Consider the following 15,000-nt stretch of genomic DNA (forward strand, 5'->3'; position numbering starts at 1 on the left):
GCACAAGTTGCAATCTTTACACAACTGATGGCATCAAAATCCTCAACTCGATCCCAGGCCTTTGTCCGATATTTTCCTTAAAAATAAAAGAGCTTTCTTCGCATTTTAGATGTGTTCTCGTAACATAAATTAAATTGTTGTGGTACAGAAATGCTTCTTAGACCATTACTGTTCATGTGCACTTTAAGCTGTTTCTTGGAAGCAAGGGAGAAATTTCGATGTTATCTACGGAACAAAGGAACATGTAGTCACTAGGAGGCCCTTATTATTGTGTTTTCGTATTTTGCATTCCTAACGCGTTTCCTGTGCTTGAAATATTCAAAGAAATGAGTGAATGAACGATTTGTAGATTTTCTGAAACGTGATCCCCTCAAAAAGGATGGCTTCTTTGCAAATCCAAGTATTCCGTGAACAGATTAACATGCCAAGAACCAGAGAAGCAGCCATGTTAATTCAAAATCAACGAATAAACTTTTACCTGTAGGTGCCTTTGGCTGTCCGGAGGATCCCAGCTTGTACTTCATTGACCAGCACAGTATCAACTGTATTGACCTGAAGACATACAATTACACCTTCCACCATGTCAATGTTAAGACTGTGAAGACGGGTTTTACAGACACTGGAGCAATAGACATCCACCATGAGAAAGGCATAATATTTTGGAGCGACTACGCCCAATTTACTATCAACAGTATGGATCTTGTTACTGGCGAAACCAGGGTAATGAACAATGTTCTCGGCTTCTGTATTTTAATTACGTTAATTAACAAAGACGTTTTTGTTAACTATCTTCTCTTGTCGGGATCAACTATTCTGTAAATGCAAGATCAGTGGCACCCAGCAAAAAAATAAATTGTTTTAATATCCATGCATTGCATTCTGTATTTCTCATTGTTATGGATGCTATGAAATTTCCGAATGCATTTTGTAAAATTTCGAGAGAGTAAATTCTGTTCGGATTCTTAGTTTGAACAGTTGAGTAACCGACAGAGGACTCACAACGTCTGCTCAGAGTCAACGAGCCGGCTGTTTTGACATAAATTAAGGATCCATCCCTTCTTTTTTTCTATAAAGGTACTTATACGAGATGACCTGGGAGAGGTGGATGGACTGGCCTGTGAATGGGAAAGTGAATTGCTGTACTGGACTGATTACCTGTTTGAGAGGATAGAAGTAGCAAAGATTGACGGAAGTTATAGGAAAACCTTGTTTACGACGGAAGTTTATAACCCTCGAGGAATTGCCGTAGATCCTAAGTCAGGGTAGGTAACTTTTGTTTAAACTTGTTTCACTCACCAGGAAAGGCTATGATAAATGTAATCTTTTTTAAGACATCCCTTTGCCAAATATATTATTAACCTCTAACGGTAAACTTTAAAAATTGCCTTTAATCTCTGTTGTTTCCATACAATTTTTATTGGTTTAATCTTGTATTTATTTGTCATTCAAGGTACATGTTCTGGACAGACTGGGGCCTAACAGATCCAAAAATAGAGCGAGCCTATTTAAGTGGCAATCATCGAATAAATATATTTCCCTTGGGCTACAGTTGGTTCTATGTGTTCTTCCCTATGAGTGTGGTCATTGACTATGACGCCGAACGCATTTATTGGATGGATGCATATGATAACTACATAGACTCAGCAGACCTTGATGGCCAAAACGTTGACACTATACACTACATCAGTGAAAACATTTTCCCTGCTGATCTTGCCTTATATGGTGACAATCTTTATTGGGTTGACTGGAACAGCCAAAGTATTCAGTGGTTTAACAGAACACGTCCACTGCTGATGCAGAACTTTGGCCATCTCTCGGATGTTCTTTTAACAGGCGTTGTAGTCTCAGATGAGTCAAGACAACCAGTTGGTAATTTCATTACCGTTTTTGTACCAAATAACATGCATCACAAAATTTCTTGATTCTGATTGGGTGAACTAACCCTTAACACGATGCAATTTACTCACAGAATTCTCGGTTTTTATTAGCTAATAAACAATAGGGTGTGGTAAGAACCAATGAAATCTTTTGTTTTGGTGGTGTTGTTGCATTTTCTAAAGTGATAATTCCGTTATTTAATTGAACACTTATTTGTTTTCTCCACACCATTTTGATGTTCTTGCAAGCTCTTTAGCTGTAGGACTATTCAAAGGAATTGCCAGCATTTTAGCGTTAGGAGACAACCATATGAGCGCACGGTCTTAATTATTACTGCATGATTGCTGTCATAAAAACCCTTCATTGCGATTACGCTAGTACTGGGGTCAATGTTGTTGGTCAAATCCGGGCTTAGGTTGGATCCGTTTTTACCTAGGTTAAACTGGTGAACCAAATACCTTTACCTTCCCTCAAGCTCTGTCTTACACAGTCATCTAAACACATCTTAATAATACGTATTCTCTTGTCGGTTTCTGTATTCATACACTTATCCATTCAGTCTCAGCATTACAACACTACACAACGACGACAAACATGCTCAACCCAGCACAGTTCTTTTCATTATTATATATATAATTACTTTTCTATAATAATCCATGTATAATAACCAAAACTAATCCTAACCTGACCCTAATTTGAATTTTTCTGTAGGCTTAATTTAGCCTGCAAAAAAAAAGTTTCTTCAATTTATCTGAGTGCGTACTCAACCCAGGTAAAGTAAGGATCATCAATTTAACATAGGTAAAAACGGATTCAACCTGAGAGTGGATTTTACCGGAAACAGTAGACGGTAACCTTTTGTTGCCTATAATGTTGTCCGGCAGTATATTTTTTTTAACAATATTTATGCGATGTAGTTTTCTAGTAACGTATGGACTCTTTATCGTATATGTGCATAACTGCTACCATTGCAACTCTGGAGATCCCTCCAAAGCTTGTTCTTCGACCGAAAATGTGCCTCGCTTTATAATTAGCCCGCACGCGGACCGACGTCTTTTTTTTTTTAATCGTTTCAAGCAATGATATGGGGGCTGATTATAAAAAAGTGACAGTTTTAGATGATCTTATGTGTTTGATTAGAATAAGTAATTTCATTTTTTTTTCACACGACCACATCAGCTCTGCTTTTTTTGGTATTTATACTTTTAGAAGTAATTGTTGTTGTCGTTGTTGTTGTTATTTTCGAGGTTTCGATGTCCTGATGTCAATACTGCTTCGATCGAATGAGTCTCACTTGGTTAAGTGTAGCTCCGGCCCTATTTTTTTCTACCTCATTTGCAAGAGGCTAAACCTATTTCCATTTTTTTGTAGCGTCACAGATGCACAGTCCTCCATGCCGTGGTGTAAACAACAGTGGCTGCAGTCATCTGTGTTTATTGGAGCCCAGAGGATACAAATGCGCATGCCCAAATGGTTTACAGCTGGAGCCGAAGACAACATGACCTGTGAAGGTTAATGATAAAATTCTCGTCAATCTTTCTTGATAGTGCGGTAACTCTATCATGTATGCTAAAATCCTAAGGAGGTAATCTCACGAGACTTTGTTATTACTCTCAAAAGCTTAATGGTGTGCACCGTGCTAGCAAGAAATGATTTTTCTCTGGTTATTGCGCAGAGTAGCTGCGGCTAACGAAAACGCACAAGGTTACCAGATGGAATATATGATGAGAGCGGTGCTTGAATCCATTGAGTTTGATAATGACATGTCCCTCGTTTCTGTACTAACTTCTTTATTTCATCCCAAGATGGCCCGTCAGCTCCACCTCCTCCACCAGTGCCAGGTAGATATTTGCATTAGCGTAACGGTTGATTTGATAGCTAGAGTTTTTCTATATTTGAGGAACATCAAAGGGTCTTGTTTTCACATACCGCCGCGCAATACAAATGAGAACCTTGAACTAGAGTTCAAATAGTAAATAATAGGTCGATCCTTGAATCTCTCGCGAGAACAGGTCAGACACCTTAGTCCATTTTGTTTTGGCCACAGGTGTTGATCTCGCCACCGATCACTAATCATTTTCGAGCATTGGCAACCAAACATTAAATTGGTTAGGAGAAAGGGGAAAGCAATTTTTGAAAGCTCTGAAATTATTAAAATGTTTTTGTGTAAAGATGATGCTGACAGAAAGCATATATTTGCACACATATGATAACTAATAAGATTCCATCCACTTCCAGAATCTCACAATATCAAACCGTCTTTTTCCAGTTTTCATTTTGGTCTTGATTTTTATCTGTTGTCGTCAGAGTGGTGCTACGATGTGTAATTTAGATCGCCGCTGTCCGACACTGACAAAGGGTCAATGACTACGAAGCCACCTCAATTACTGACATCGTGTTTAAGCAAACAATATCATGGCTATAATGCTTAAGGTGATATGTTCGAGAATAATATATATTTTTAAATTAAGAAACTTAAGTCCTGCAAGCAATTAGCCGTCTGCCTTAGCGAGATGTGTCATCTACCAATCATCTTTATTCACAAAAACACACGACGGAGTGACATTTTTTTTCGTGGAATGGAATACTTATTCATTTACTTAAAAGAGAAGAAAACGAAGAGGTGAGCCCTTGTTCAATTTACCCCCACCCACTACCCCCTATGTTTGCAAGTTATAAATGAACGGGTTTTTTTTTTGTTTCACGTAGAACTTGTGATACGTCTTAGAGGTTCCAGCTACCTTCATGAAGGCCGCGTCGAGGTTTATTATCAGGAGCAATGGGGAACAATCTGTGATGATCATTGGGGATTCAGAGAGGCCACAGTTGTATGCAGAATGCTTAATTATTCCGCGGCAAGTTATGCCGTCAGGTACGCTTATTTTGGGGAAGGTAACTATTCGTCCCCGATCTGGTTGGACAATGTCAAGTGCCGTGGTGATGAACAAACCATCGCAGCCTGCACGCATCGTGGATGGAATAACCATGATTGCAGTCATTACGAGGATGCGGGAGTGATTTGCTTCAACGGTTCTGCTCCACCGACAGAAAGTAAGGCGAATTGTGCATTTAAAGCGTAATAATTACGTTTTAAATTAAAGGGGCTAGGTCACGCTATTTTAGGTAATTTTGTTTAATTTTGTTCATTATGAGCTCTAAACGTCAAATTGACAGAGCAAGAGTCTTTCATTTGCAAAATCACGGCCACATAACAACTGAGAATGATTTTCCAGCTGTATAAATGACATTTTGATATAGATTGATATAAATTTGAAAAAAGGTGGGCCGACGTTTTTCAAATTTACCCAAATTCAAATCCATTTTAATCTTCTCCAGTTTTGTCCATTCATGTCCCTTCTTGGCTTCCCTGTGTTTTATTAGAGTTCTTCTATAGTTTTGAACAGTCAATTTGATATTTTAGTTTATTCTATGACCATTCGATCAGTGCTGAAATTGCCTAAAATTGCGTGACCTAGCCTCTTTACGGAGTAGGGGCATTCTATTCTCACCTGCGAAGTAACAACATTTAGTGTATGATTTTTTGAAGGGGTCCGGAGTTTTAGACCGCTGATTCATGTTGACTTGATGATTACATAAATACTTTTAATTTATTAAGGCTAAGTAATGTCGGACCAGCCAGTCAGCTGCGTGACCTTAAAACTGGACCGGCCTAAGGTTAATTCGACCACTTATCAATTTAAGTCCTTGAGATATTACGCAGCGAAGTTCTGACTGAAACTCTTTGCAGGATGCGATGAGGAACATTACAGGTTACATAAGAGTGCGACAAAAATGGAAATCCACTTATCTTATAGAATTATTTAAACTCTAAATAAATAAATTTTCTGTTTAATACTTTTTAGTTTTTTTTAGTTTTAAGTTTTGTTTACTTGTTAGAGTGTCATACCTGAAAAGTAGTACCTGGAAAGTAGTAGTGCGCGGACCACTTATATTGCCTTAGTCTTATACTCACGCTTTTCTTGTTGTTTCCCGATGCCGTGTAATATCAAGAAAAGAGAATATTCGAAATGGATTGCATATTCTAGGACACCCTTTTCACAAAGTTCATAATCTCATGTATTGCGGATGGCTCTGTGGAGTTTTATTATTCTTATAGAAAACTAAAAAAACGAATGAATTGGGAAGAAACAGAATACTCTCCAAATAACTTTTTACCATAATTGCTTGTAATCTTGTAATCTGATTGGCTAATTTGCAGTTGTCGATAGGAGTCTAGACAACGTTGTACGCGTCATGCTCGCGTCAATTTGTCTCACAATGTAATAAGCCAATCAGGAACGCCCATTTTGGGAAATAAACCAATCATATTGCGAGAAAGTTATACACAACGCTTGCTCTTTCTTCGTGTCCATGATTTTAGTCACGCTCTGAAATAAAAACTTTGCTTGGCGTTGAATATTGTGGTAACAAACAAATCGAAGGTGGTTCACAGCGTTGTCTATACTCTTATCGACGATATTGGTCGTCACAGTGGTCAAAATTTGTTGTGGACATTTTGACCACTGTGATGACGAATATCGTTGTTGATAAGAGTACCAGACAACGCTGAACCACGTTCGATTTAATAAATTCCTCTTGCTTTACTTTATAGGTCCAACCTTAGCACCTGGCCCCCATCCTGGTAAGTTGAAGAAAGACGTAAGTTACGTATGTTAATATTTTGGATAAGCGTTCGCGCTAAAAGATATTGTAAGTCGTGCTTACCTTCTTGGCAAAATTCAGTTGTGTCAGTTTGATTGTTTAACTTTCTTTGCCCTAAGAGCAGTTTTTTTCTGGCGGAGAAGTTTTGCCAACCACACGTTTCGTAAATATTGTTCGCATTTAAAACTGTCCCGAATAAACCTTCGATTCTGAAATAAGGCCATAATTTTTTGTTTGTTTTAGAGTTAAGAGTTCGTTTGAGGGATGGACCAACGTCTAATCAAGGACGAGTAGAATTGTACCTTAATGGCACCTGGGGAACTATCTGCGACGACTACTGGGGAATAGATGAGGCAAACGTGATATGTCGCATGCTGGGTTTTTCGGAAGGGGCATGGAGCACTCATTGTTGTTCCTGGTATGATGATTACTCCACTCCGAGTCAAATATGGCTCGATAATGTTCATTGTGTGGGTGATGAAACGAGTATCGCTCAGTGCCGTCATGGCGGATGGGGAAGTCACAATTGCTATCATGCGGAAGACGTCGGAGTGGTCTGCAAGTATACTCCACAAAGCTCAGGTAAAAGATTTTTTTTGGCATGCTCATATCGGTATTACAACATTTTCAAGAGTCGGGAGTTTTAAAGCTCTTTTTTCCTTTCACGCCATGAAGAATATTGTCCTTTAACAATCGAACCAATGCAATGCAATGTGGTGTCTTTGCTGTTCGTCGACTACACGAGGTCCCGGGCGCCGATATTGTCTTCGAAGGAGCAGGAATGGCGCAGTGACGAGAGCACCGAGGATTTTTTTCCTGTGGGTACTCCGGGTTTTACGCTCTGCCCCAAAACCAGCCCACGATTTGATTTTCTTTCTGCACAGTGTCCCCAATTAGTATCCGGGCGCTAATAAACAAAACCCAATAAGTTAGCAAATGCAAGTTAAAGAGATATTTATTTGAGAATAAAACGAAAGAAAACGTCACGCTTTTTGCTACTCGAGGACTAGTACTATTAACAATAGTCCTCTAGCATCGTAGCCAATCAAAATGCAGGATTTGCATTAGTCCACTAGTTGGGTGATACTAAATACAGTTGACACTTAAATAAAGTTCATATATTGTATCCTCACAGAACATATTATTGGAATGCCTTGTTTTCCTTGAATCATGAATTCCCTATTTTAGTGCATTGGATCTATTTGAAGTGTCGTACAGCAGGGTACATGTATTTGCCTTGTACCCACGCCCCTTAAAGCTTTCCAGGGCCTCTGCCGTATGGCTTGAGATGCCAATTTACCATCAACTAGGGGAACGATTGTGCTCTCGTCCTTAACAAGTTTGAGCGACAACACATTTATCTGGAGATAATTAAAGTTGATTTACATCACTTTGCGATTCACTTTATCTACGTTGCTGACTTGCTGCGTTGAGTGCTCCTTTATCTTTTACTTTAGGCAAGTTGCGAATTAGCGGGATACGTTAATAGTAAGTTAACTTTGTTTTGGGTCTGATTGTAAGATTACCTGAGGCTATATAGATAGATAGATAGATAGATAGATAGATAGATAGATAGATAGATAGATAGATAGATAGATAGATAGATAGATAGATAGATAGATAGATAGATAGATAGATAGTTTATTAAAACTGCATCGCAGCCAAAAGGCTGAATTATGCAATTATTTACAAATACTTCACAATACTTAAAAAATTACAAATGAATCCTAGATAATAAGTCAAAAACTGATTATTAAGACAATGTTAAAAATTCCATATAAAATATTTATGTTTAAAATATGTTAACTTATAAAGTATGTTTATAAGTGGGATAAAACTACAGCCTGGACTGTTTTGACATCGCATATATAAAAGTTTCTTGTTCTGTTCGTACAAAGCTTCGGCATATTAAAATGGCGCTGTCGTCCTAGGTTATAGGGTGAATTGCCATAGTCTGGTGAAAGGAGCGCTTTCAATTTATGGTTTGGATCGCTGGCAATGTTATCAAAAAGCTTGCTGCATAGTACGTAATGATGCTCCAAAATGGGTGTTACCCCCACTTCTATTGCCGAGTTCCACTTTCCTGACGTTATTATTGATAATGCTCTTTTCTTGAGCCTTACCAGCTCGTTCTTTAAGTACTGGGGGAGACCGTTGAAAAAGACAAGTGCTGCATAACCTATAACGGATCTCACGCACGATACATAGAACATTGCTAGATCTTGTTTCGGAGCTCCCGCTCTTTTTAACTAAGTTAGGAAATAGAGTCTCTTACTAGCCTTTTTGGTTATCTCAGTTACATGGTCGTTCCATGTTAGATCTCTCGCTATTGTAAGGCCTAGTAGCATTGTACTAGTAACTAGTATATAGTCGGATAGGTGACAATAATCTTGTGTATAAAAGCATTCTACTTCTCATGCCAAGCCTAATTTGCTCACCGTACATTATCCTCTGTTTATTCACTAAAGAAGAAACAGTGAATGTCAGTCTATCTTACCTTTTTAACTTCAGTATCTTTTTTTCCCCGGTCAATTGTTAGATCATATTCGCATCACATCGCAGGCTACCCTTTTTTTTGTCATTTAAATTGTTGCTTCATGCTCCATATATAAAGACTCGTATTGTTGGCAAGGCGTTGCTTTAGGCGAGCTCCGTTTGTTGGGATACATGTGATAGTACAACTTTTGGGATGTTGAATTAAAAAAGAAGGCATGAAAGAACAAATGCACGCTAAAGATAAGTTACGTTGATTTGACTTTAATATAAACGTCCTTGAGAAAATGTTCACATATCGAACGGCATCATACAAAACAACATTCCATGCACTGTGCTTGCAAACATAATGCTATTTAAATAGTTTCCGTCCTCCGTCCCCACCAGAGTGTCAGTTCAAAAGAGTTTAGGCGTTTTCTTTTTATGTTATTTAAGAAAATAGAGAAGTTGGTTACATGATTTGGAAATACTTTCTTCATTTGACATGACAATAAAAAATCTAGCCACGACAAAATAGAATTAATGTTCTGTGTGGAAGAAGGCATCTATTTTTAGTCCTAAGGAGTTAATGTCAATCGCCCTTAAACTGACCACCATTTTCTTATTCACTGATGTTCAAAAAGTCATGCGGAATTCATGAGCGTATTAAGCTAATAGGTGACTGAAATTAGACACGCATATGCATCGATCTTTATAGCTGGCATAGCATGGTCAACCTGAAAAGTCTTTGTACAAAGATCACGGCAATCAACGTGTGAAAAAGCGTCATAGCAAAATAACATGAATCCGTGCATAACTAACAGCAACAAAACACTTCTATCTTAATACATAATAATGATGCCAATATTCGACAATTCCTTGATTCCGCGAGTCTTGAGGACATGGGATATTTTGGGCAGCAGTACTGATTATTGTGTCTTCGATTAATCTTATATTCTCTGCAATAAAACGACTTTAAGAAATCCAATCTGGTCATCATTGACTATCTTAGAAATCAACATTTAAAATGCTATATATATATGTTTTCTTTTTTTCTTCTTCTTTCCTTCCTGAAACCACGATTGAGCAAAACAGTTCACATGTTACATTTTGTTTTAGATCAAATCGTGAGGTTAGCTGATGGCTTTAGACCCGGAGAAGGAAGAGTCGAGGTACTTCATGATGGCTACTGGGGAACTGTGTGCGATGATTACTGGGATCTAAATGACGCACAAGTTGTTTGTCGTCAACTTGGTCATAGAAGAGCTCATCTTGCTCCGAAATACAGCTTGTTTGGCGTTGGAAATGGACATATATGGTTGGATAACGTGCATTGTATTGGCAATGAAAACTCCATTGTGGATTGTCCCCATAATGGATGGAATGACCACAACTGTATCCACCATGAAGATGCATCTGTAATTTGCTCGAATCTGACGATTGAAAACTTCGGTAAGTACAATTCAACTTTGAAATGATAATTATCACAGCTGTTCCTGTGTTCAGCATCGCTTTTTTTCAAATCAACCGAGCTTACAACTTTAATCACAGATCCACCCACAGTTATAGAAAAAGCAATACGTTTACTGCCATAGTCATCAAGGTATTTACACAGTAACAACGTTCTTTTTCAGATGCTTCCAACGACTTCTTGCTTGTATGTGAAAAAGGTCGCAGAGTGTGCTACATGATGTCGTTGCCTTTGCAAAAGCATTTAGTTCCATCGATTGTACCAGTTACCTTTTTGTACTCTCCAATCGGCGTATCGTACGATCCAATACAAAGACAAATGTACTGGACCGACGAATATGGATACATTCAACGTTCCGGCCTAAACGACAGCCTTCCTCAACTAGTGTTACCAGGACTTGGAAAACCAATGGGAATTGAGATTGACAGCCTAGGAAGGAACATATATTTTGCTGAAGGGGCCCAACATAAAATCAGAGTTAAAGGAATTAACAGTCCCTATATAGTAACCCTAGCTGAAGTAGATACACCTCAAGGAATAGCTTTGGATAGCTCTTCAGGGTAAGAATAAAATGCTTGCCTAACAGATACTGTAGAATCTGGAATCTCCCTCTGTATTTTATAGAAGGAAAGCACCTTTCTTCATTTTCGTTCTCTGTTTGGTAAACCTCACAGGTATTCACCATTTTCGTCTGGGGTAGTAATGTTGTCATAATTGTACAAGATCAGTAAATTGCTCCTTTTATTGATGCTTTTCTGTGTTTCCGGCTCACTGGAAGGCTATTTTTCTTGTAATTGAATGTAATACCGTGGTTAAACAAACATATGATGATGATGACAGATTTTTGCTGATTTGAGATACCAGGCGTCCTAGAAGTTAAAGTTAATTAAAGGAGGGTGCCTACTAATTCAAAGGTATTTTTGCCCCCATTTATGATTATGCAGGAAAGGTAGGTCTTAACAAGTGTTATTGAAATCCAAAAAGGAAATTGGGGTAACCACGCATTTTTCAAAGATGTAAAAAGCTCTAAAATACAAAACAATGCAAGGTGTTCTTTTTCAAATTGAAGCTTAATTATCTCTAAAGAATGCATGGTTACCTCCAATTTTTTTTTTGGATACCAAGAATACTTACAAACGTCTACTTTCTCGGCATAGTTTTAAACCGCGCAAAAATATCCCTGTATTAGTGAGTATCACCGATAGGAAACCCGAGTATCTGAAAAATCGCAGAACCTATGCGCAATAACAATAGTAGGCACCGTCCTAAACAACTAGTCACCGAAGTGAAGGTAGCTAGTGGTGGATGTTTGCCTCGCCGCTTCGTTAAATATCCATTGACACTGAGGCGAATAGTTGTTTTAGTATATACTAAAACAGTGAGATAATTTTTCACGAAAGGGTGATTTTAACTCATTTATTCCTGCAACGATCACAATATTTTCGGGGGCAAATCCCCTTCGAGTTGCTTGGAGGTGAATAGCGAAGGATATTCCGATTTGGAGTAGCCAATCAGAGCGCGCCTTCAATGCTATCCACTGTTTTAGTATATACTTATCATGGTTATTTGTGAATAACACGAAGAAGAATCCTGTCTCTGTACCTAAAAAAAATCAAACAAACAAAACTGCTGCTCATAGACATGAATTCTTCATTTCTTCTGTTCCTTCAAGGTTGATGTATTTTTCTTCAGTTGGTCCCATTGTGACAATATATAAAGCAGATATGGATGGTGGAAACAAAATGGCTCTCACCAATTTCACCAGAACTGCACAAACATTCATTGACTTGGTTTTAGATAAACCTGGTAACCGACTGATCTTTTCTGATCAAGAAAATGATTTGATACGATACATTCACCTGGATACTCTGGAGGTTCGCACACTCTTCTCTGGAAACCTTCATGGTCCTCGAGGCCTCGCATTTTACAACAATACTCTATTCTGGACCGCTAAGGGTGAGGGGGAGTTTTCAGGAACTATATTCATGGCCAAGGCGACTAGCGGGAGTATGCCGGAAATGATGATTGATGGATTCTGGAATCCGTCTGGTATATACGCCTTTAACTCTAGTGCGTCTCAAGCACCAGGTAACTAATTGCGGATTTCAGCTCCCACTTCGATTATCGGTGGACGTTAGTTTACTCAATTTTATGACAGTTGTATTAGTATATTTACACATTTTACTCGGAAAAGAAAAAGTGACGACGAATCTGGACAATTTAAACAAGTGCCTTTCATAGACACTGAAAAAATTAACCAAGCTATGAAGACACTCAGTTGGGAGTAGGTCAAATTGTTGGCCTCATGTGTTCCCGTAAATTACTCGATGAATGAAATGATTGTATATTTCAAGTAAGTAAGTAAGTAAGCAAGTAAGCAAGTAAGTAAGTAAGTAAGTAAGTAAGTAAGAAAGTAAGTAAGTAAGTATAGTTTATTCAACTACAATCGAAGGAGATCCTGGATAACAGTAGTTATATCGCATGAGCTACACATTACGTACCATACTACATAATACTATTACTGAATCTAATTGTTACAAGTGCGGGTAACAGACGAAAGAGTTGGAAGTAAATAGTTCGCCAAATTAATGCAAACCAAATTCATTTACCTGCTGATTGAAATTTGAGGTCACACATTGCAACAAGCAGTTGGTGTCCAATATCCTCGATAAGCATCATTCATCTTACAAATTTATAAATTGAACTTGATGTAAAAACTTGATGTCGGAAACGGACATCGTATCTTAATTTTCGTGAAATGCCCACTGTGCTGGCATGATTCCATTCATTCAAACAAAGGTATCGGTTCACCACTTGTACAGATGTCCCAAGTTTTCAGTTGGCACACCTTTTTGGTAACTAGAGTTACATTTACCTTTATTTCTTTCTTATTCTGCAGCACAATCTGCCTGCTACAACAATGGAGGGTGCTCTCAGGTGTGTGTCTTGAATCCCAGTGGCCGAACGTGCAAGTGCGAGATAGGAATGAAGATCGGCGAAGATGGGACATCATGTAAGGTTTTCATCAGTACTCGAGTGTTAAGGGTCACAGTAAGTTTAACACAGAGCTAGACCATTCGTTGCCACATAAAAGGCAGGCGATTGTAAGAAGTCTCCAAATTTGTTATACTACCTGACACGACTGTAGCAACTTATATAATGAAATAGTAACACCTAAAAGCTCTCCTGATAAGGAACAATATGATTGAACAATGAATGATGTCAGCAAGAAATCCCACGAAGTGAGCAATTGGGCTAATTCGTTATTACTTTACTCTAGGTATTTTGGGTGATGTCGTATTCGTTGCTGACTCTTACTACCAACAAATCATGTATTCTCCGTTAACTAGCGATGACATCATCACCGGAAACCTGATGTTAGAGAACGTAACATATCCAAACGGAATAGACTTTGATCCATACAATCATTACATATACTGGACAGATACTTATCGCGGTGAAGTTCAGCGTAGTTCTGTTTATGGAGTGAACCAAACAGTCATTCGTTCTGGGGTTTCTTCACCTTCTGGCCTGGCCCTCGATGTCGTGGCGGGAAATGTTTATTGGATAAATGCAGGCACTTCGACAATCGAAGTTTCGAACCTTAATGGAAAATATTCAAAGGTTTTGGTGAAAGATGCGGGCCAATCGGTTTCCGACATCGTCGTGGATGCAACACGAGGGTGAGTAAAGCAATTAATCCCAATTATACCAAGGTCGTGAGAGGCGCGGTGGCCTCTTGGTTAGTGTGCTCGACTCCGGAGCGGATGGTCCGGGTTCGGATCCTGGCCGGGAACATTGTGTTGTGTTCTTGGGCAAGACACTTTACTCCCACGGTGCCTCTCTCCACCCAGGTGTATAAATGGGTACCGGCAAAATGCTTGGGGTATCCCTACGATGGATTGGCATCCCATCCAGGGGGGAGTAGTTATACTCCTAGTCGCTTCATGCCATGGAAACCGGGATAAGCTCCGGCCTGATGGGCTGCTTGGCTGGTATGAAGACTTTATACTTGAAATATATAAGCAAACGAAGTGAGAAATATATGAGAAGACATCAGGTAGAATTTCGCTTCTTTGTGCTTCGAACCACTTTTTAACGCTACAAAAGCCTGTCCCTAGCAGGGATAGATTAAAAATTAGAAATGGCGTAATCCCATGGTGCCCCTGTGTGAGCACATGATCCCATGATCATCTGTATCCTTTTAACGCTGTATGAAAAAGCAGAGAATACCTTTTAAGGAGTGGGACTCATATATTTCTAACTTCGTTTGTTTATATAACGTTATACCAGGGCTTCGCGGCCCTGGTATAACTGGGATTATATAACACAAACTCCGTTCAAAATATATAAGAAGGCATCAGCTTAAGTTTAACGCCTGGGATCGTAGTGGGCTAAACAGGGGTCGGGTATGACAACGTGAATAGAAAAAATCAAACAAAACGAAAGAACCGCAACATCAATTTTTGATAGAAGAATTAACATAACTGGATGTGAGACAAACAGAGTTATTTTAA

General features: G+C 38.7%; 2 protein-coding genes across 2 annotated transcripts in view; both read left to right on the forward strand.

The window, feature by feature from the left end:
• Window positions 1–3,380, forward strand: part of LOC137991644 (low-density lipoprotein receptor-related protein 6-like) — a 15,397-nt gene extending 12,017 nt beyond the window's left edge. Inside the window, exons 3-6 of the mRNA XM_068836698.1 lie at window positions 485–720; window positions 1,075–1,262; window positions 1,451–1,869; window positions 3,250–3,380. Of these exons, the coding sequence (XP_068692799.1) occupies window positions 485–720; window positions 1,075–1,262; window positions 1,451–1,869; window positions 3,250–3,380 (974 nt within the window). The remainder of the gene's footprint in view (window positions 1–484; window positions 721–1,074; window positions 1,263–1,450; window positions 1,870–3,249) is intronic.
• Window positions 3,381–4,591: 1,211 nt separating this feature from the next.
• LOC137993051 (prolow-density lipoprotein receptor-related protein 1-like) overlaps window positions 4,592–15,000 on the forward strand; it is an 81,216-nt gene continuing 70,807 nt past the window's right edge. The window contains exons 1-8 of the mRNA XM_068838705.1: window positions 4,592–4,929; window positions 6,491–6,520; window positions 6,784–7,122; window positions 10,132–10,464; window positions 10,647–11,043; window positions 12,156–12,571; window positions 13,383–13,496; window positions 13,764–14,166. Of these exons, the coding sequence (XP_068694806.1) occupies window positions 4,716–4,929; window positions 6,491–6,520; window positions 6,784–7,122; window positions 10,132–10,464; window positions 10,647–11,043; window positions 12,156–12,571; window positions 13,383–13,496; window positions 13,764–14,166 (2,246 nt within the window). The 5' untranslated portion in view covers window positions 4,592–4,715. The remainder of the gene's footprint in view (window positions 4,930–6,490; window positions 6,521–6,783; window positions 7,123–10,131; window positions 10,465–10,646; window positions 11,044–12,155; window positions 12,572–13,382; window positions 13,497–13,763; window positions 14,167–15,000) is intronic.

This window comes from Montipora foliosa, chromosome 2 (genome assembly GCF_036669935.1).
Source record: "Montipora foliosa isolate CH-2021 chromosome 2, ASM3666993v2, whole genome shotgun sequence".
In the NCBI taxonomy this organism is placed as follows: domain Eukaryota; kingdom Metazoa; phylum Cnidaria; class Anthozoa; order Scleractinia; family Acroporidae; genus Montipora; species Montipora foliosa.